The sequence below is a fragment of the Triticum aestivum genome, chromosome 6D, assembly GCF_018294505.1.
Source record: "Triticum aestivum cultivar Chinese Spring chromosome 6D, IWGSC CS RefSeq v2.1, whole genome shotgun sequence".
NCBI lineage: Eukaryota > Viridiplantae > Streptophyta > Magnoliopsida > Poales > Poaceae > Triticum > Triticum aestivum.
In genome coordinates, this window is record NC_057811.1 from 473,393,294 (window position 1) to 473,413,616 (window position 20,323).

At 49.9% G+C, this 20,323-nt stretch overlaps 3 protein-coding genes across 3 annotated transcripts; 1 reads left to right on the forward strand and 2 right to left on the reverse strand.

Moving 5' to 3' along the window:
* The first annotated feature begins 469 nt into the window (after nt 1–469).
* On the forward strand, nt 470–1,922 carry LOC123146039 (agmatine coumaroyltransferase-2-like). The gene has a single exon (XM_044565608.1). It carries the CDS (start codon nt 562–564, stop codon nt 1,882–1,884), a length of 1,323 nt encoding a protein of 440 aa, XP_044421543.1. The 5' UTR covers nt 470–561; the 3' UTR covers nt 1,885–1,922.
* Nucleotides 1,923–2,006: 84 nt separating this feature from the next.
* On the reverse strand, nt 2,007–7,572 carry LOC123146037 (clathrin interactor EPSIN 2). Its single transcript, XM_044565607.1, has 14 exons — nt 7,300–7,572; nt 6,767–6,883; nt 6,618–6,669; nt 6,376–6,455; nt 6,208–6,286; nt 6,028–6,111; nt 5,762–5,907; nt 5,353–5,658; nt 5,173–5,214; nt 4,994–5,089; nt 4,704–4,915; nt 4,300–4,499; nt 3,004–3,907; nt 2,007–2,921 (listed from the first exon to the last, which is right to left on the reverse strand). Exons 2-14 carry the CDS (start codon nt 6,799–6,801, stop codon nt 2,359–2,361), a joined length of 2,799 nt encoding a protein of 932 aa, XP_044421542.1. The 5' UTR covers nt 6,802–6,883; nt 7,300–7,572; the 3' UTR covers nt 2,007–2,358.
* A 5,964-nt stretch (nt 7,573–13,536) lies between these two features.
* Nucleotides 13,537–19,965, reverse strand: LOC123146040 (E3 ubiquitin-protein ligase WAV3). The gene is made up of 2 exons (XM_044565609.1): nt 18,988–19,965; nt 13,537–15,994 (listed from the first exon to the last, which is right to left on the reverse strand). Exons 1-2 carry the CDS (start codon nt 19,273–19,275, stop codon nt 14,066–14,068), a joined length of 2,217 nt encoding a protein of 738 aa, XP_044421544.1. The 5' UTR covers nt 19,276–19,965; the 3' UTR covers nt 13,537–14,065.
* Between the last annotated feature and the right edge of the window lie 358 nt (nt 19,966–20,323).

Here is a 20,323-nt window from a genome sequence, read left to right on the forward strand (position 1 = left end):
AAAAACTAGGTCGAAAAATGTGTCGAACACATAGAGCGCAAGGCGGAGTCAGAGAGTCGCCAGACGTATCACGGTGGCGTCCGGCCCGGCGACGACGTCCCCGGTGGCGAGGACAGGGGAGATGAGTGTTGTGCCGGTGGCGACGGCGCGGAGGCTCGGAACGGCTGCGGATAGCGCGCGGCGGGAAGCGGCGAGACTGACACCGCAGAGGAGAAAGAAGACAGCAGAGAACAAATGATCTGGTAGGGTGAGACGGTGGATTTGATGCAATTTGAGGTGTTGTAGGGCTGTCGGGTCCAACGTGGCGGACGCGCACGGGCGCCCCATATTTGAGCTGGATATGCGCGATGCCGGTCAGCTCGGACGTTTGTGGCGTCCATTTGGATCAAATTTTTATGCCTGGCCAGTGACCGGGTTGTACACCCGAACGTTTGAGGCGAGTTTGGGGCGAGTCGATGCTCTTATATTTGCTTGCGCTCGCGCTAGTTTTGTTCATCCCATCTTCCTCGTGTACATGCGTGCAACATTTTTTCGTAGCTTCGTAAGTTGAGCTAGCGCCGTATGAAGGTCACAGTGGAGTCATCCAAGTCCATCAAGCCTGACTATGGCGGCCACCGCCCGGTGGCTCCTCCGTTCACGGCGAACGTCGTCCCGCTGTCAGTGTTCGACAAGGCCAACTTGGACACGCAGGTCTCCGTCATCTACGCCTTCCACCCGCCGGCCCCGCCCAACGGCGTCCTCGAGGCCGGGCTCGCCAGGGCCCTCGTCGAGTACCGCGAGTTCGCCGGGCGTCTCGCCCGGGACGCCGACGGCAGCCGCCGCGCCATCCTCCTTAACGACGCCGGCTCGCGGTTCGTCGAGGCGACGGCCGGCGTGGCGCTCGGCAGCGTCATGCCGCTGCGGCCCACCCCCGCGGCGCTGAGCCTGCACCCGAGCGGCGGCGACGAGCTGATGCTGGTCCAGGCCACGCGGTTCGCGTGCGGGTCCCTCGTCGTCGGCCTGACCGTGCACCACACCGTCGCCGACGGCCGCGGGTTCTGCAACTTCATCCTCGCGTGGGGCCAGGCGACGCGCGGCGCCCCCATCGACCCCGCCCCGGTGCACGACCGGCCGTCGTTCTTCGCGCCGCGCAGCCCGCCTAAGATCGAGCACGAGCACCGCGTCGTCGAGTTCAAGCCATACGACGCCCGCAAGGACGACGACGCCGGCGGCGGCGGCGACGACGAGGAGGTGGTGGTGGTAGAGAGGGTGCACTTCAGCGCGGAGCGCATCGCGAAGCTGAAGGCGCAGGCGTCGGCCGGGGCGCGGTACAGCACCGTGCAGTGCGTGCTGGCGTGCCTGTGGCGGTGCGTGACGCGGGCGCGCGGGCTCGAGGGGCGCGACGCCACCGCCCTGCTCATCGGAGTGGACGGGCGAGGGCGGATGAGCCCGCCGGTGCCGGACGGGTACACCGGCAACGTGGTGCTCTGGGCGCGGCCGACGGCCACCGCGCGGGAGCTCGTGGACATGCCGCTGCGCCGCGCGGCGGAGCTCATCCGCCGGGCGGTTGCGCGGGTCGACGACGCCTACTACAGGTCTTTCATCGACTTCGCCTGCTCCGGGGCCGTGGAGGAGGAGCGGCTGGTGCCGACGGCCGACGCGGCGGACATGGTGCTGAGCCCGAACGTCGAGGTGAACAGCTGGGTGCGGCTCCCGTTCTATGACCTGGACCTGGGCGGCGGCCGGCCCTTCCTCTTCATGCCCAGCTACGTGCCGGTGGAGGGCGTGGTCTTCCTCGTGGCGTCTTTCGTCGGCGGCAGCAGCGTGGACGCCTACGTTTCGCTCTTCCGCCAAGACAAGGATGCCTTCATGAACTGCTGCACATCCGACCTCTCAAAACTCTGATTTGTACTCCTACTTACTACTCTACCAAACGCCTCAAGTTCCAGATCTTCTTTCCTCAAAAGTTTCATCAAGTACAAATCTATCTATGATAGCATGCGTTATTCAAATGGAGCGAACAGAAATTCAACAAAATGGTAGTACATCCTTTTATTGCCTATCCAGCAAGAACGCTGAAACAAATAACATATGTTTGGTGACAAGAGTAGCCTATAGAGAATTATACAACTACAACCAACCAAGCTTGGAATATCATGTGGCTTTGCATCCAAACACAACGCGGCAGTTGTGGCAGTGCCATGTCGATACATTTCAGTAGATACAGTATATCCAACATGGATGGATAGGAAAAAGAATAGTGATAAAAATTATACCCCCCAACAAAAGAAATCAATCATACATAAGGGAAACCCAGGTGAGCAAAATCCGAAAGCCTGCTAAACTGTTTTCTCAAACCCTCGCTGTGCCTGTGTAATCTCACCTGTACCCGCCGTAAGGCTGCTGCCCGCCATATCCAGCACCCATCTGGTTGTAGCCAGCGCCAGGCATGCCGCCCGGAGCCATCCCCATCTGAGGAGGCCGCATCCCCATCCCCTGGTTCATGCCCATGCCCATGTTCATCCCCATACCCTGTTGGTTCATCCCCATTCCCATTCCCATCTGTTGTTGGTTCATCCCCATGCCCATTCCCATGGGTTGTTGGTTCATCCCCATCGGTTGCTGGTTCATCCCCATCCCCACTCCCATGGGTTGTTGGTTCATTCCCATTCCCATTCCCATCCCCATTGGCCGGTTCATTCCCATTCCGCCACCATAACCAGCACCACCAATACCGACACCCCGCCCGGCACCCATTGGGTTGGAAGGGGGTGCAACGGCACTCGCACCAGCTCGACCAATGCCAGAGCCAGATCCCATTGCCTTGCCCATGGTGATCGTAGATACTACAGGTGCTTGAGAGATCTTCTTGTCTTGTCTTTTATCCTTGCGGTTGATTGAATCAAAGTCCACTCCAATATCTGCATGTGGATTGGTTTTTGCTGTAAAAAAACAACATACAATTAGGTCAGGACACACAAAAACAGAACGAGGACATTGCAGGCGCATAGAAAAGCCACTTACCGCCAGAAATGTTGAAATCGACAAGACCCCGGGTCAATGTATCAGACCAAACTGTAGATTTGGGCTCAAATTTCTTCACTGGCTGGGTCTGACTAACTTGCAAAGCTGAAATTAGTGTTTCTGGGGGAGCTGATAAACTTGACTGCAAAGGAGTGCTGGCACCAGATGGCACTGAATTTGGGGCACCAAAGGGCTGAGATGCCCCTCGAGAAATTGATGGTGCCTGTGGTGCTGGTGCAGCAGTTTGTGGGTGGAAGCTTTGCTGAGGTGCATGTTGAGGTGGAAGATGAGAAGACTGTGGAGGAGCATAGGATGGTGGTGCTCCATTCTGCGAAGGAATCCCAGGCAGGCTATTAACGCCAGTCCCTGAAGCCGGTTGCATATAGAAGTTTGATGGGCCTGATGGTAGATTGGGAACTGCATGTTGAGGTGCCTGTGGAGGAGCAAATGATGGTGCAGCATGTTGAGGTGCCTGTGGGGGAGCAAATGATGGCGCAGCAGCCTGAGGAAATGATGATGGGTTTGTGGCTGCAGGATATGCTTGTGGCTGAGCAAACATGGGAGCAGCATGAGTAATAGGCTGAGATGCCTGGGAGGGAACATAAGCCGGGGGTGCCTGCTGGGACGGATTTGCATGTGAAACCCCTGAAGGTAAGGAGGTGGTGCTTCCAAAAATATCCTGTTGTCCAGGTGCGGCATTGGATGCAAAACTGAGATCGCCGAGAGTATCTTCAAAACCAAAGCTAGTGGATGAAGCAGGCTGGAAAGGATTTACATCTGCACCAGGTCCTGTGGCCTGGAATGAACCAGCAGGGGTCGCATTTGTCTGAGAAGCTGCATGATTCTCTTCTTGAACTGCCTTGAAAGGAGTAGGATCTCCAAAAGGATTTGAAGCATCAATTGCCTACAATGTTTAAATACAATAGAAAAAGCTGAATGTCTGCTTGTGTTGGCTATTATGACCATATTAAAACAGAACACAACAGTCATTCCATCACCAAAGGAAGTCACTTCACGTTTAATTCAGAAAAGTTATACTGCGCGAGATTTAGCCAACATTACTCCAGATGCACGAAGGATAAACACATTTTAACAACTATGCTAAGTAATATTTTTACCTTAACTTATCCAGTATGTCAAATTTCAAGGAATTGTATGGCAGTTTAAATTACTTTAAGTAAACTAGTGACACAAGAACTTATGAAACAGTCCAGTCTAAATTGTATCTTATCCCCATTATCATCGGCGCTAGTTTATGCAAATGGCAGTAAGTTACTAAGTTCTACAGATTCATACCTCACTGAATCCAGTAGAAGCAGGTGGCATGCCCATAAAACTATCCGTTTCAAAACCTGAACTTGATGATGGCTCAACACTTGGGACGTCAGTCGGCTGAGGCACAGAAACCAAAGCCAGCGCACCAATAGGATCTGACCCAAACAAATCCATCTCAAAGCTATTCATTATCGGTGAGGTATTCACCGGAGGTGAAGCATCTGAAAGAAAACATATATGAAAGAAATAAGTATTTCGTAACCACCAAAAAAGTTATAACAGCAACGTGCCAGTTAGTCAAAATTCTTCCATGCAACTGTTCTTCTTGTACAGTTTATAAAGAAACAGAACAAAAATCCTTGCTATTTTCCGTAACTTTGGTTTAGTCATGAGCACATTGACTGCTAAAAGAGTACAAACTATACCTGGTACTGATCCACGTGGATCAAACTCATCAAAACCATTCGGTTCAGCAGGCGTAGGTGGTTGTGCAGCAGGAGCAGGTGGTTGTGCAGCTACAACCTCGACAGGCTTATCATGAACACCATTCACCTGCCCTGGGGCTGGGGGAAAGCTTGTTCTAGGAACAGATGGAGAAGACACCTTTGGTGCAACAGCAGGCACACTCCCTCCATTTCTGAAATGGATGGATGGCTCAGATTCCCGATGTCATTATTCTATCTACAGATTATAAATTGTAGGATAGAATCATCACCTTTCATCATGATGATTGTCCTGGGTATCTCCTGTGACATCTTCGTAGTTTGGTGGTGAAGCAATCTGCTGGTTAGAAGCCTTCCGCTCAATAGGCCTGTTAAAGCAGGTAGAACTTAAGACAGCTAGCTCCGGAAGGACAAGCTAAAAGGTAAGTACTCAACAACACTACATTTTTACCTCTCATCCTGAGTAGGCGCATCAGCGTTGCTGCCACGACCACTGTAACAGAAACAGGAGGATGTTTAACATAAATGGCATTATATTAGTAATACACAAAAACAATCTTGAAAATCATCTGTTGACCCTCCTATAATCAGCGCTTAAGAATGTTAGATCGAAACAAGGGATGAAACGGACCGGGATGAATAAGCCTCCTCATCACCGTAGCTCCTGCGGCCTGATCCTTCTGCATACTCAGGGTTGCTATTACTTCCTCTGTATTCATCTTCCCTGTTGCGTTCATTAGAGTCCCTAGAATAACGATCTCCATCCCTATTGGGGGTATCTCCAGCGCCACTGTATCTGTCATCATCTCTATACCCATCTCGTTCCCTCCCATAGCCATTCCTGTTATCATATCTACCTCCTTCGTAGCGATCACGGTCATTGTCATATCCACCTGGACTCCTGTGTGGCCCACTCGTGGCAAATGCACTCCGATACCTATAAAGAAACACAGACAACTAGTCAGCATAACAAACATGTGTATGAGACAGTATGTGCCGATCAGATATTTGAAGCACACATAGTATAAAGTTACACTCACTTGTCTCTGGTAGCAAGTGCTTTCTGCCTAACTTCCAGTATCCTTTCCTTGTCATTAACTAAACTAACGAGGCTCTGGGATTTCCGTCGTACATTGCTACCTTGATCTCTCCCACTAGAATCGATATACTGGAAGTCAGCTAGTGCCTGCAATTCCAGTTATATTTGTTAGAGCATCAATCAAGTATGATGCAGGAACGTAAGATGAGATGCTTATGTGGTTCTTCAAGCAGGTAGTACGGAAGGAAAGAGGATCGATAGCATTACCGATATCTGATAAGAATGCTCCCTTATGTCATCAATAACTCGCTCGGTTCCATGTGCTACCAGGTAATCTAGGACAATCAATCCCTACACAAGAGCAAAATACAGCATCAGATTCAACTGTCCAGCGCATTATCAAGATTAGTCTCCCCCGCCCACTCGCGTTTGTAGAGAAGACCATACCTTGTACACATGCCGCCAATTTTTACCGGTATCACTGACCCTCTTCCACACGATATTCATTATCATCTGATACTCATGACTGCAAACACGCAAAGCACATTAGAACCAGGAAAGCAGGGCACTGTTCGGCGAGGCGGCAAACGAATAGCAGAAACATGAAATGCGTACTAGTTATGCGTTGCTTGGGCGATCTCCGCCAGGAGGGATCCATGTGGGCCCCACGGCTCGTTGCTTGTGGCATCAAGTATCTGTTTCAGGTGGTTTGCGTGGAAAGGATTAATACAAGAGCAGTCTCATATTAACATCATGCTTCATAGCAACTGGATGTATGCAGTGAGCAATCAGACGAATTTGGCAACAGCATGCTTAACACATGCTCGTGCATGAAAGAGGGCCTGAGATCTCCTCACCTTTTGTTCCGTGCCAGGCACCTTGAGGACCTTTTTATTCACCCCCCGCTTCCTGCAAGGAGAAAGACAAGAACGAATAAATACTATTGTTGGCAAACGAACAACTCTCTCTCGAATGAACACGGACAGATGGCATGGAGGTCACGTACAGGTCCCGGACCGTCTGGTCGAACACTTTCTTCATGGCGCCCTTCCGAATCTAGCTAGCCCCCTGCGCGCACCCGGGCGTCCCCTCCTCCTGCTCCTCCTCCTCCTCGGTAGGAGACCTGCAGAATCCATTGCTGGTGAGATCCAAGCTGCCACCTACCCAGACGGTACCATTTCGACTCCGATTGCCAAATGAAGCGTAGTGGACAGGCATATCATCGCCGCGAAGCAAGCTCAAAACAGCGAACGATCCTAACAACCAAACAGAGCAGGGAGAATCCGGCACGAAAAGCGGGACAGCAGAAACGGGCAGGAGATCCGCGTGAATTCGAAAACTCGCCGCGGCGTGCGTGCGTCCGTACGGCGCGCCCGCCCCAGATCTAGCGGGCGCCGCCGACAAGGCCCCTGTCCCCCGGGGTGAGATCCGGCCATTCCCCGGCCCCGAGCGCGGATCGGGCGGCGCCGCGCTGGAGCAGCAATCAGAAGCAAGCAGCAGCGGAGAGATGGAGAAGCTCGGGGCGTGCGGTCGGCGAACCTGAGTGAGGAGGCGGGACGGGCGGCGGATCGGCAGCCGCGCCGGCGCGGCTGGCGGGCGTCGGCGGGGGAAGCTGCGAGTCAAAGGGGATTCCACGCGTGGGCGCGAGGCGGAAGGGTGCGAGCGAGGAATGGGGGCGGGGCGGGGGCGCTTTCCTCTCGTCTCGTCTCCCTGAGTTGTCGCTCGCTGCTACGGAGGGTAGGCGGGTGCGAGGGGAGGGAGAGCAATAATCTCGTTTCTTTTGTGCTGCTTCCCTTTCGCCTTTGCTGCTGGCTGCTCTGCTGTGCTGGTGCTCGGCTAATTAATCGATTTCTTTAATTCAAAATGGGTAAACCGGCCAGCGGGTTGGCGACGCCGACGCGTGATCAGTTGCGCGCTTCCAAAGAAAAATCTAATCTGTTGCGGTGCATACTCGTTGTCTATTTATTTTTGTGCGTGGAAGTGGAACTGAGGATGAGCTGGAGTATTGAAATGGAAAAGGAAATGGACAAAGCAGGAATGGTATTTTTCTCTATGTCTCGTTTCTATAATCGGGACCTGCGAAAGGGAAAGCACACAAACAAATTGTTTTTTCAGAGATCATATGTATTATAAGGATTCATCAAAAATACTACATGATAAAAACTACATTGATGTATATGGACCACCGAACGACCACTGGCACTGTAAGAACGAGCCGCCGAAGGGTCCGTAGCCATTCTCATACCGGAGAGGGCCTGACCTTGACGATGACAGCCGAATAGTGAGTGTTCTTGCACGTGCCCCCGTCGTTGAATTCTTGAATTGATCTCAAGAAACTAACATCAAATCACGTTGTTGCGTACGCATGGCGAGAAACTCTAACCTCGTTGTCCGAGGAGCTGGCAGGAATCCACACCGAAGCTCCGTCTAATTCGTTCGGACAAACGAACTTAAAGAGGATCAAACCCCAGAAGACTGACTCAAAGAAAAAACGTCCATCTACTAGGAGTGAAACCCTATCTATCTACTAGCCGGAGCGGAGGCACCAGGATTCCTCTTTTCATCACCAGCCGCTGAAGCAGCAGGCGGTGAAAGGGCAAATCCACGGGCTTGCCGGTATAGATTGGGGGAAGCAAAGGATTTCCCCTAGTCGCCTTGTGAGAGGGAAAAGCAAGCGCAGAAATTGGTTTATCCCCTCTTAGAAAAGATTGCTGCACTGAATATCCAATTCTGAGCCCGAGCTCATCTGCACCATTGCATAGTAAAATCGTTTAAAATTGCAAGATAATTTGGAAATTTGGCTTTTTTTGTGTGCTGCAAGATGATCCAGTGCGTGATGCTAGTTTGGACATTCGAGAAGCCTGTGGCAAAAAGACAAAATGACATCCGAACAGTTCAGAATTTCAAACTTTCTCATGGGCTTGAATTTGTTTTTTTTACTAAGAGCTCCCCAAATGTCCACACTTTATCAAATTTAGCATGAACATCATGCACTCAGGCATATTTCAACAAAAAAATATTTTCTTTTGCTATTTTTAATGAATTTACTGTTTATGCCTGGTCATCTGAGCCTGGCAGGCAAAACGCCCTGCACTTCATAATTCGGAACTTATTTATATATACTCCCTCCGTCCCAAAATTCTCGTCTTAGATTTGTCTAGATACGGATGTATCTAATACTGAAACGTGACTTGATACATCCGTATTTAGACAAATTTAAGATAAGAATTTTGGGACAGAGGGAGTACCATAATAAGGAAATTTTTGGTCCCCTCACATCCAGCTGCCATCTTGGCGCCGAGAGGTGAGGGGACCTCACATCTTAAAGAGTTCTACGTTTATCGTCATCGCTTAGTAATCATCGTATTTTGTGATAAAAAATTTACTCTCGTTTTTTTTGCGGTGCCATGAGATTAAAGAGTTTTCTGTCCTCGCAAATCCAAATCGGATCTGATGAGTTTATGTTGTGGAGTCAAACTTTCTTTGTTGGTTTGATTGTAATTCTTAGTCATAGGACTTATTTTCTTGGATCTTAGATCCAAATCATCGTACCTGTAATTGTTACGAGCATGAATAAATTACAGCGGTTTCTAAAAAAATACCGTAATTATTAAGCCGTGTAAATGGAGCCGTCGTCTAAGACGGTGTCCACGTTCAAACATTGCCAAAGTTTCAACCGAGCCAGCATGTCATGTAGATCCACCAGAAGCTTAACGAACTACTAGTAGTGGTAATTACCTTGTCGGTAACAAAGAAACTACGTACCAGAAGTTGATTTCCAACGACAGCCACCGCCGGGCAGCGAACAGAAGGAGCGAACACGGACAGAAACGGCGGTGCGAACAGAAGGAGCGAACACGGACAGAAACGGCGGTGCGGTGCAGGGATAGCGTAGCAGCAGCAGCAGCAGCGCAAGGCGACGACAAACCGACAGGCACGGATCCATGTCTTAGCTGGCCACGTACGAGAACCCACCGATCAGCCCACCCGCACGAATACGATGCAGGCCTCGAGTCTGAACCCACCCAGAAATGCGCCAGGCAACGGAAGGTTGGAGCACAAGATCTATCGACGCGTCTGCCCGTCCGTCGGAACGAGGTTCCGCTGCCACTTGCCGCTGTCTCCGGTGCCTTTCCCGGGAAGAGAAGGGATCTTGACTTCAGCTCACGTCAGATCCCACCCAGGACAGGAGGAGCGCACCAGCGGATGCCGCGCCTTTTTTGTTCGCTCCCCGCTCGCTTTCTGAAGTCCGTCGCTGTGGCTGTGCACCAACGCAGACGCCATGATAAATTAGTGGTGGATCCAAGTCCAGGTCCAGCCGGTGATGATGATCCGAGGAGGTGATGGGCGGTGATGATGTGTGTGTGTGTGTGACCAGTAGTGCTCGTACGCTGGGGGGTAGGTGGAGGAGCGGCACCGGCAACAGCTACTGAAACGAAAAATACACTGGCCAGCCAGACCAGACTGGTCTCTGGATGCTGGTGTCACTGTGTGCGCGAACACCCGTGGCCATCTTGACCTTGTCTGGTGGCGGTATGCGCAACTGTGTTTTTCTGTTAGCGCAGAGAGAGCTCTACACTGCTACGTGGAAAAATACGACCTTGTACGAGCACAACCGGGCGTGTCAGTGCGTGCGTATGCACGCATCGCTATCTTTTCCGCTCACTTTTTTTAAGCAAAGTATACTCTCTCTTTTTTGCGGAATAAGCAAAGTATTCAGGACACGGACTTTTACAAACATTGTTCCACGCGCATCAATTATGGATAGTAGAATCGAAAAAAAAAATGCCTGAAAATTTCAAACAGTTCTGAATTTTCAACGTACATGGTAGAGTGTTTTTCTTAAGCCTTTCTGTTTGAAGCAGAGGCAAAAGTTTTGACTCGTTGATTAATTAAGAAGTAGAGAGTTGACCGGTTAATTTGCAAAAAAACAGGCGAAAACCGATACGGGCAACCCATACATGCACTGCTCATAAAGTACAAAACACCCACACCACTCAAGGGGTCCTCCAAACATGCAACATTCTCAACCCTCAACACTTGCACAACACAAATGACAGTCCTGCCAAGCACGTCGACAACGGCAAAACCTAAGCACCCTCCATCATGAAATCATGGACGCCTTCCAAATAGCGCCACTCTTCTTACTTTTGTTCCTCTTTGCTTTCTCCCCGCTTGGCTTCTCCTTTGAGGGGCAACCACTTGTCTTTGCCAGAATGAGGCTGATCGGCCACCCATTTGTCAAGAAAAACATAAAACTCCTCGAATTTCTCGGTGTCAATGTCGTCCACCAAAATGCTCCTAGGAGCCATCATCAACACACCAGCTGCATCAACATCCTCAGCTAGAGGAACCACCGACACGACATCATCAACCGCAGGGTTTGCCGACATGATGGACTCAGGCACCTTCAGTTTCTTGGATGACAGAGGGGAGACATGTCCCTCACATGAGGTCGCCGATGAGTCCGCCTCCAAATGCTCCACAAACAATGGTGAAGTAGGGCTCAAACATAGCTCCTGTAGCTCTGGCATGGCCTGCAGCACCGGAGCCTGAAGCACGACGACAGACTCACCCTCAGTGGTAGACACACACAGGGGACGAGGCCGACAAAGACGATGAACTGTCCCCAACACGAGGGGAGAAACATCCATATAAATCTTGCCCCCTTTCTTCGTGGAGCCAACATTGGCCACACTAGGAGGGTGTGACATCGGAGTGGTCTGCGACAAAGCTGGCACAAGGAAGAGACTGCTCAAAGCAGCCTCCGCTCGCTCGAGAAAACTTCCAACATGCGCTAGGAAAATCTGCAGTAACACTATTTGATCAGCCAAAGTGAAATATAACATCACATCGAGTAGTGTAGCCAAGCCAACAGGAGCATACACGACAGACGCCCAAGACCCATGACGAAGCGCTTTTGATTTGTTCATCATCTCTCATGACAGTGCAAGAAACACCAGAAATATAATTTTTATTCAGGTATGTATACCACCCAGCGATGACTATAAGTACCAGAACAAGTGGAAGATGCGCCATCACCACCCCTCTCTCGTCAAAGCCAGCAAAACTTGTTGTAATATACAATTGGAAAGTCGTCGTGCTAACACCTTACTGAACCAGTGCACCAGAACAACAACCGCCGCTGATGAAAAGAAGCGTAGATATATAGGAATGATTCAACTCTACAGTCGCGTGAAATAAAGAATGGATCCATAGAGATCCATCAAAGACCAACATTGATCGAATCCCTTGAGACGTCCTCCAGTGACGCTCGACGCACCGTTTCAGGGAGTCGTCGTCCCACCTTCCTGAGTAGGATACAAATCCTAACGGGCCTAAAAACACCTAAAAACAAAGTATGTATCCTCCTGTCGGCAAGGGCCATGGTCCACCACGCCTCCATGGCCCTAAGACCACCAAAGACGAGGTGGACAGACGACGACATTAACAGAAGGCTGAGAAACCCTAATCACATGTGCTGCCGCGAGGCGAGGCGAAGGGGTGCGACTGAGTGTTTCACTCGTGTGAAAATTGCGAACAATGGACATCTATAATATTCTAGGTAAAAAATTATAATCAATGTTGTAAAAAAAGACCATGTTTTAACTAATTTGGAGACATGATTTTGTTTTCTTCACTAAAAATGTCACGGATGTCATTTCTTCGCGAAACATCACATGTGAGTAGAACAAATCGACTAAAATTGATAGCCTAATTTAAAACCATTTGGATTTTTACTATGTTGTAGAAAGTTGAGTCACTTATTTTGAGACGGAGGGAGTATATTTTACTATTTGTAATGAGTGTGCGTGGAACCATATGCACCATTATATCTTCCTCTCTATTTTCAGATTTGTATTTCCACCGGTGCTCTTTTTAATAATCTGCCAAGCTTTATTAATCAAGGTTCACAAATAGAGGAATACATGGGGTTGTCCAAGCCGGATGTGTCTACCCCGATCAAGAGAATGGCAAAAATTGGCACTCAACATTCGAGACACCCGTTTCGAAAAACATCCGCGACACGACTTGCAAAACAAAAATTACAATTGGCAAACCCGGATTTCCTACTAACGATTTCCCTAATGATTAAGCCATACGTGCCCCCTACTAACGATTTCCCGAATCTGAGGCCACAAATGAGTTTACGCATATTTTCGTCAGTATATATGCATCGCTATCACGTTCGGTCAGTCTGCGACTCTAGAAGAAGACCGTTGAGGTTGAGGCATTCACGTCAGCCCGCCAACCGAGCCCGACCGTGACCCTCCTGAGGGCCCCATCCACACCGTACACCAGCCATACTGGCCTGGAGAAAGCCCAGGCCCAAATCCATACGGACCACGGCCCGTTGTAAATCAGTATCGTCCTTCCTCAGCTCAGATCGCGGTTGAGGCGGCGGCAACCGGCGACCGCAACCTCCCTCGGCCGTCGCCAAAACCCGCCCCACACCTGACGCCGCGGCGTGCCTATCCACCAGCGCCGCCACGCGCGGGGGCCGTCGTTGCAGTTACCGAGACACGACGAGCAATCGCCACCATCCAACAGATTCACCGAGGTATGTGAAAATATGCTCATCTCCATACGCGACATGCATGCGAAATCAGTAGCATCCACCTACTACCCACCAACGCCTCCAGACATCGCCTCCAACATCCATCAGCACAGGATGAACAAACCGACAAAGTTCTGAAGTACAGTAAAAATAACAACACAGAGAGTAAGATTCAGAGCCTGCAAATTAACCATGTTCAGACACAGGGGCAGATTAGATTTTTGCCTTGCAACAAAGATCAGGTATGCATCTATGCGTTCACCAAAGAGTTGGATTCAGTTCACAAATGTATACCATTTCTTTATGTACATCACCAACCACCACACAAAGGAGAGCTAGCTAGCAGTACATACAACAATACTGGAGTATACCCCCCTAACACCAAGTAACCAACACAGCACAGCACAACACCTTCTCCCCCCTACCTTACCAATTTCCCCCAGCACACTTATACCAGCCCCTCCCCCCTCTCTACCCCACTACAGTACAGAATTACCTCACCTTAACTTAACTCCCTCCATATACCCCCACCCCCACCACCACCACCAGCCCCCAAAACAAATTTACATCTCTTTATACCACACCATTTGTACCACTCCCAACCCAATCCCATCACCCCCCACACCCCAACAAAAACCAAGAATCCAACTCACACCACTACTGCTGCTTCCACAGAATCTAAATTCAGCTAAAGATCCTTATTTCGGCGCCCGGTCGACGGCGACGCCGGGACACGGTTTCTATTACCTACCTAGGCTGAGGGTGCGCCGGGAACGACTTGGCGTGCCTCATCTGCGGGGTTTGCTTCGGGGTCGACGAGCGGGTCAGCGTCTGGGAGCGCAGCACCATGTCGACCATCGACGTCGTTTGGTAGGCCTGGATCAGGCTCTCGCTGTCCGTGGAGTCGCCGCGGGCGGTCGCCCTCTGCCACGAGTGCGAGCTCAGGCCCGACAGCACGTAGGCCCGCCCAGACGCCTCGTACCTCTGCCGGCTCGCCATCCTCTCCTGCATCTCCTTCAGCTCCGCGTCCAGCGACTGGCACAGCCGGTCGCCGGACTGCCCTGAAGCTGACCCCATGATCATTCTCCGGCAGTCCTCGAGCAGCGAGACAGCGTGTGCCAGCTCACCACGCTCCGCCGAGAACCTTGCCGCGGCCATCACCTCTGCTGCGTGAAGGCGGTTCTTCTGCCGGTCCACCTGGATCGACACGGTTTGCACCGACACGAATGCCGGCCTGGAGATCTTCACTTGCACCTCAGCCATGTTGATGGTCTCCTTCATCAGCGGATCTTTGTAGACACAACCAACTTTGAGAAGTGCTGTTTCATCGCCACAACCTTGGGGAACGTTCAGGGTCATAAGAAAATCCCTTTCCTCTTCAGCATATAGGTCACCAACATCAATGGACCCATTCCTCTTATCATCTGCAATTCTGCTAGAGTAGCTGCCTGATCTGATGGAACCAAAGTGCACATCAGGGTGCACACTCTCCACCTTTACACGTAAATCCTGTGCGACCACACTCAAAAGTCCACCAATACATTGAGCAAATGCATCTTGGATTGTAGCCTCTGTCTCAATGAATGAAAAGGTCCCACCAGAGGTTTGAGAGATCGAATGGAGCGAAACTGCATCATGGTCAGCACCGAACCCGAACACATGAACTGGTACCTGCTGACTACCATTAGTAGATGGCAAGAGCGCACAATACTCCGCTGATGCTTTCTGTGCACTGGCAGTTGGTGAGACTGTAAATGGTTTGTGTGCACCGGTACTTGGTGAGACTGTATATGTGTCTTGCCCGTCTGATAAAAGGATAATGCTGCAGACTGGATTCTTGGCCTGTCGTTCTTCAATCACTTTGGAGCCTTTTCTCAGACCCTCAGCAATGTTGGTGCCACCATTTGACGTCAGAGAATTGACTGCTAGCAAGCTTTGCTTACGACCAGATTCGGTCATCCGACGAAGAGGGAAGAGCCTGCGTGCAGATGATGAGAAGGCGATGACAGAAAGCCGGTCTGAGGAGCCAAGGTTCTGAATGACAAACCCCATGGCCCTCTTCAGCAATGCAAGTTTGGTACCAGCCATGCTACCACTGACATCAAGCACAGTGATAAGATCAACTGGGGCTCGACCAGTGTTTGGGCTGCTGTCATCTCCGGGTACGTGCAAACTCTGAGCAAGGGGTGCCTTTAGATGAATTAGAACAGTGAAGCTTCTTTCTGAAGTACTTTCTGGTATTTCAGTGAACTCAGGGTGTGTCGTTATCTCTACTGTTCTTGAACATCCCTGCTGATGGTCCTCGGTTGCCTCACACAAGTCCAAGGGTTCATCATCATTGAAAACACTTCGGTCAGTGTCAGGCAACAAGCAAGTTACATGATGAAGGCGACCAGAAGAACGAGCACGAGGGAGTGGTCGCAATAGTGTCATGTGGCCGCCATTTTGCTGCCCATTGACAGGATTAATCCTTGCACTTCCTTGAGGGATTGCAGCAACCAGCGGGCCACGAAATGGAAGTTCCTTCCATTCGGTGCGACAAACTGGGCAATTGTTGCTTCCATGCTTAACATTTGCAGATATACAATGGAAGTGAAAGGTATGTGAGCACTCTGCCGTGAATAGAGCATGGCCCTGACCAGGTTTCATTATGGTCAAGCATATCGCACATGTTTTCTGCAAAAAAGCCAATATAAAAGGATTAAGATACAGATATTAAAAAATGGTCAAAATATGAATCTGGGAAAGCGTTTTTCATGGTATATATAGTCGTATCAACTATCAAGTGATGGTGCAAACTGAAGTAAAGAAGACCAGCCAAATAAACATTGAAACGTCACAATAATAAATGTATAGATCAAGAAGATGAAGTTGCCCATGACTTTTCACTTTCTTCAATTGTCCTCATCATTTATTTATTTTTATATAGATAATGTTGCCATGATGAATAAGTCATGGGTTGCTTAATTCCTAAAGAACTATATTAGCATTGTCGACCTTTCTCTATAAACCTTTGTCAAATTCTGCAGTTTGACAGTTTCAGGCTTCAATCAGAATAAACAAACAAAACTTTGCATACCGGCCGCACTTTCAGACTTTCAGTCGTGAAGAACAAATTTGCTCAAGGTATAGTCATGTTGCAAGGTTAAGCCCGTGGTCCAGCTAATTTACAATGGGGTAGTAATCTAACATTATGTGAGTGATCTAGGTACCTTAATTTGAATATTTCTTTGATGACTAACCAATACACCTCACCCTTATATGACCAGAAGATCAAAGGGAGGACCTTCCAGTTACATTTCAAAACCCAATACTAATCGTGTCCCCGGGTCTTCTTCGCACCACCGCACACCACTGATTTTATAAAAATAACAAAGGATAATGCAATTTAATAATTGCAGATGGGTATCATCAGAGTACTATTCCTGTTCCAATTCTGGCCACTGGGCACCCTAAAGCAACATGGTGGTGGGCTCATGGGAACTCCATATGCCCTCTCTTGTTTTATGGAAAAATATATGAAAAAACAAGAAGGGATCTGAGAATAATGCCCAAGCAGTGGGGGTCTGAGAACAGGAACAAAGCAGCTGTTCTGAAAAGGATGGTAGACCATGAAGATGAAGTCATCCATAAGTTTTTGATTTTTAAAATGTCGTTATCGTTTAACATTTCATAGATATTTTTTTTGTGATGAATAAGTCATGGATTGCTTGCCCGCTAAAAAATACGGTGGTATTGTCAACTACCCTCGAAAAACCTTTGCCAAATGTCACAGAATCAGGCTTCCATCAGAAAACAAAAATGCTCAGGCGCCGCACTTTCAGACTTTTGATTTGATAAGAGACTTACTCAAGGTTTAGTTAGTCATGTAGCGACGCAAAGCCCATAGTCAAGCTAATTTACAATTGGAAGTGGTAATCTCTAACATTATCGAGTGATGTAAGTGACTTAATTTGAATAATTCCTGGCTGACTAATAATACACCTCATCATGTAAGACTGGAAGATCAAATGCTAACCGTGTCCCTGTGTCTGCTTAGGACCGTTACACATCAATGATGCAGTAACATAACTAGGAGCACTGCATCTTAACAATCCCCTCCTGTTCTGAATTGTTTTTTTTTTTCGGTTGAGAGAATTCAAGAAGGGGTCTGAGAACAGTGCACAAGCAGCTGTTCTGAAAAGGATGGTGGACCATGGAGAGATGAAGTTATCCATGAGCTTTCGATTTTTGAAACGTCGTTGTCATTTAACATTGCATAGATAGTTTTGTTCCAATGAGTAAGTCATGTATTGCCTGACGATGAAGAAATACATTAGTATCGTTGACCACACTCGAAATACCATTGTCAAATGCAACACTATCAGGCTTTTGTCAGATAAAAAGAACACCTTACTAATGCACCACACTTTCAGACTTTGAGTTGAAAAGAAGCAGCTTGCTCAAGGTTTAGGTATTTACCTAGCAAGGTTAAGATCCATGGTCAAGCTAATTTACAATTGGAAGTGGTAATCTCTTAGCATTTTCGAGTGATGTAGGTGCCTTAATTTGAATAATTCATCGCTGACGAAACAGCAGTACACCTCATCACCCTGTAAGGCCAAAAGATCAAAGAGCCTCTGGGTGCTCCAAAGAGAGATGAGAATGCATATCCCCTCCTGTTCTGGTTTATCTTTGTTGGAATAATGCAAGGGGGTGGTGTTCTTGTTAGAATTATCATAGTGATGTGGATGCCTTGATTTGAATAATCCATTTCTGACGGAAGAAAACACCTCACCATGTAAGACCAGGAAGAAGATCAAAGAGCTGACCCCCCCACAAGCATTTGAAAACTCAAACCTAAACCGCCCCCCGTGTCCGCTTAGCGCCACGCCACGTCATTGATTCCATAGCCCATAGCATAACTAGGGATATTGCAACTTAACTAGGGATACTGCAACTTAACTAGGGATACTGCAGCTTAACAATTTGCAAATTGGCATCATCTGGCGGAAACTAATCGCCTTTTCCAAATCTGGCCTCTGGGCACCCTAAAGGGAGGCTCTGGTGGGCTCCCAGGCATCCATTCCATGGGCACCCACCCTCCTGTTCTCAAACGTTTTTTCCTTGTGTGTGTTGGAAGAATGCAAGAAGGCATCTGAGAACAGTGTCCAAGCAGCTGCTGCTGCTGTGAAAAGGAGCTATGTATGTCACTGCCTCCTCACCCTTTATGCCTCCACGAAAAGAAGAGAAGTGAATGAGGATGGCTGGCTATCTAGGAGGAGGACTAGGACTAGGACTAGGAGGAAAAGGTGAGTGATGAGGAAAAAGATGTGTGGACTATCCTTCTATCTATGGAGGAGGAGGACCCCAGCACTAAAGAAAGACAAACTCCCCCGCTCCATGATGATATTCCCCATCCACCATTGCGTTGCCCCCGTCTCCTCCTCCTTTTCCACCCTCCTGTGTTCTTCACCCCACTCTGTGCGTGTGTGTGTTTGTGTTGAAAGAACGGAAGAAAGTTGCTTGGATAGTTGCGTGCATCATTGGAAGCACAAGAACGTCACAGGTGTACAGCCTGAATCCAAGCTTTTAAGTATTTTTTGTGAGGGATTAGAGCTTAATTAACCGAGAAAGCAGAGATAAATCAACACACTGGATATGTAGTTTGGTGGTGGTGGTGGTGGTACCTTGAAGGACTTGCTGCCGGACTTGGAGAGGCGGAGGCCGGCGGAGGTTGGCGTCGGGGTGGTGGGCATGAGCGCGCCGGGGCCCTTGGCGCTGCCGGGGTCGGCGGTGGGGGTGGTGTTGGCGCTGGTGGCGTAGGAGGAGGAGGAGGAGGCCGCCGGCGAGACGAGCGCGGCCGTGGAGGAGCCCGTGGAGGGCGGGCCGGCGTCCAGGTCGTCCAGCGTCCGGGGCACGTAGACGCAGAGGTTGAGCCCCAGCGACATCTTGGCCTTCCTCCATCTGCTCTCCATCCGCCCCGCTCCGCCAACCAACCAACTGCTACGCACCACTTCAAGTCAAGCCGAGCTGAGCTGAGCTGAGCTGAGAGAGCTTGCTACTTAGTGACTGTACTGGTAGGTAGGTGCGGGGTGGGTGAGAAGCGAGGTCAGAGCTCAGAAGCCAAGCTGGCGGCGCTTTTGCTCCGTCGGGGGCTCGCTGACCGCCGCCGGGGAAGCCATGGCCATGGGGTAGAGGTGAAGCAGAGGTGCGCAGAGCGGCTAGCAGGCAGGCACTAATATAAATGGATCGAGGAGGGGTGAGTGTTGGAATCTGGGACAAAGATTGCGCGAGAAAGAGAGAGAAAGCGGGATGGGTATTTGACCTCAGGCGGCCATGCCAAGGCAGAGAGAGAGAGAGAGAGAGGGAGGAGGTGCGAGGGGGAGAGGGAGCAGCCTTTTAAGAAAGAGGAGAGGAGAGGAGAGGGAGGGGGGAAAGGCAGCGCGCAAAGCAAGCGGGGGGCACAGTCCACAGGGCGGGGGAGGGAGGAGGCAGCTGCAAAGAAAAGCTGGAAAGAAGGAGATGATGGCGAGGACCGAGTGAGTGAGCGAGCGGAGGAAGCGAGGTGCTCAGGTCAAGCTGTCGATGGTGGCCGTGAGTACGCGGAGGAGCTCGGCTCCACTGGCGAGTGATGTGTGGGCGACGCCTCGGCGGGGGAAGACGACGAGCTGGGCGCCCCATGTAATATAATCATCCTCGCCCTCTGGTTTCTGTTTCTGCGGGACGCGACACGACACGACATGTACGCTAACGCCGGCCCACCTCCCGTTTCCGTTTTCCCTGGCAGTGGCAGTGGCAGGCAACGCAGATTATTCATCCATGCATTCACAGGTTTTGTTCTTCTGTTCCTTGGCTTTTCATCATTGTCCTAAAAGGAGAAATGGGGTTTCATTTCCATTTTGTTACGGTTCCTTGTTTCGCGTTGAGAGGTTGCTTGCCGGTGCTTTTGCGTCACGGGTATCCTCGTGTCGCCGTTGATGGGCACACGCATTTACACTCCTCATTGTATGCCGGGTTGCTGTT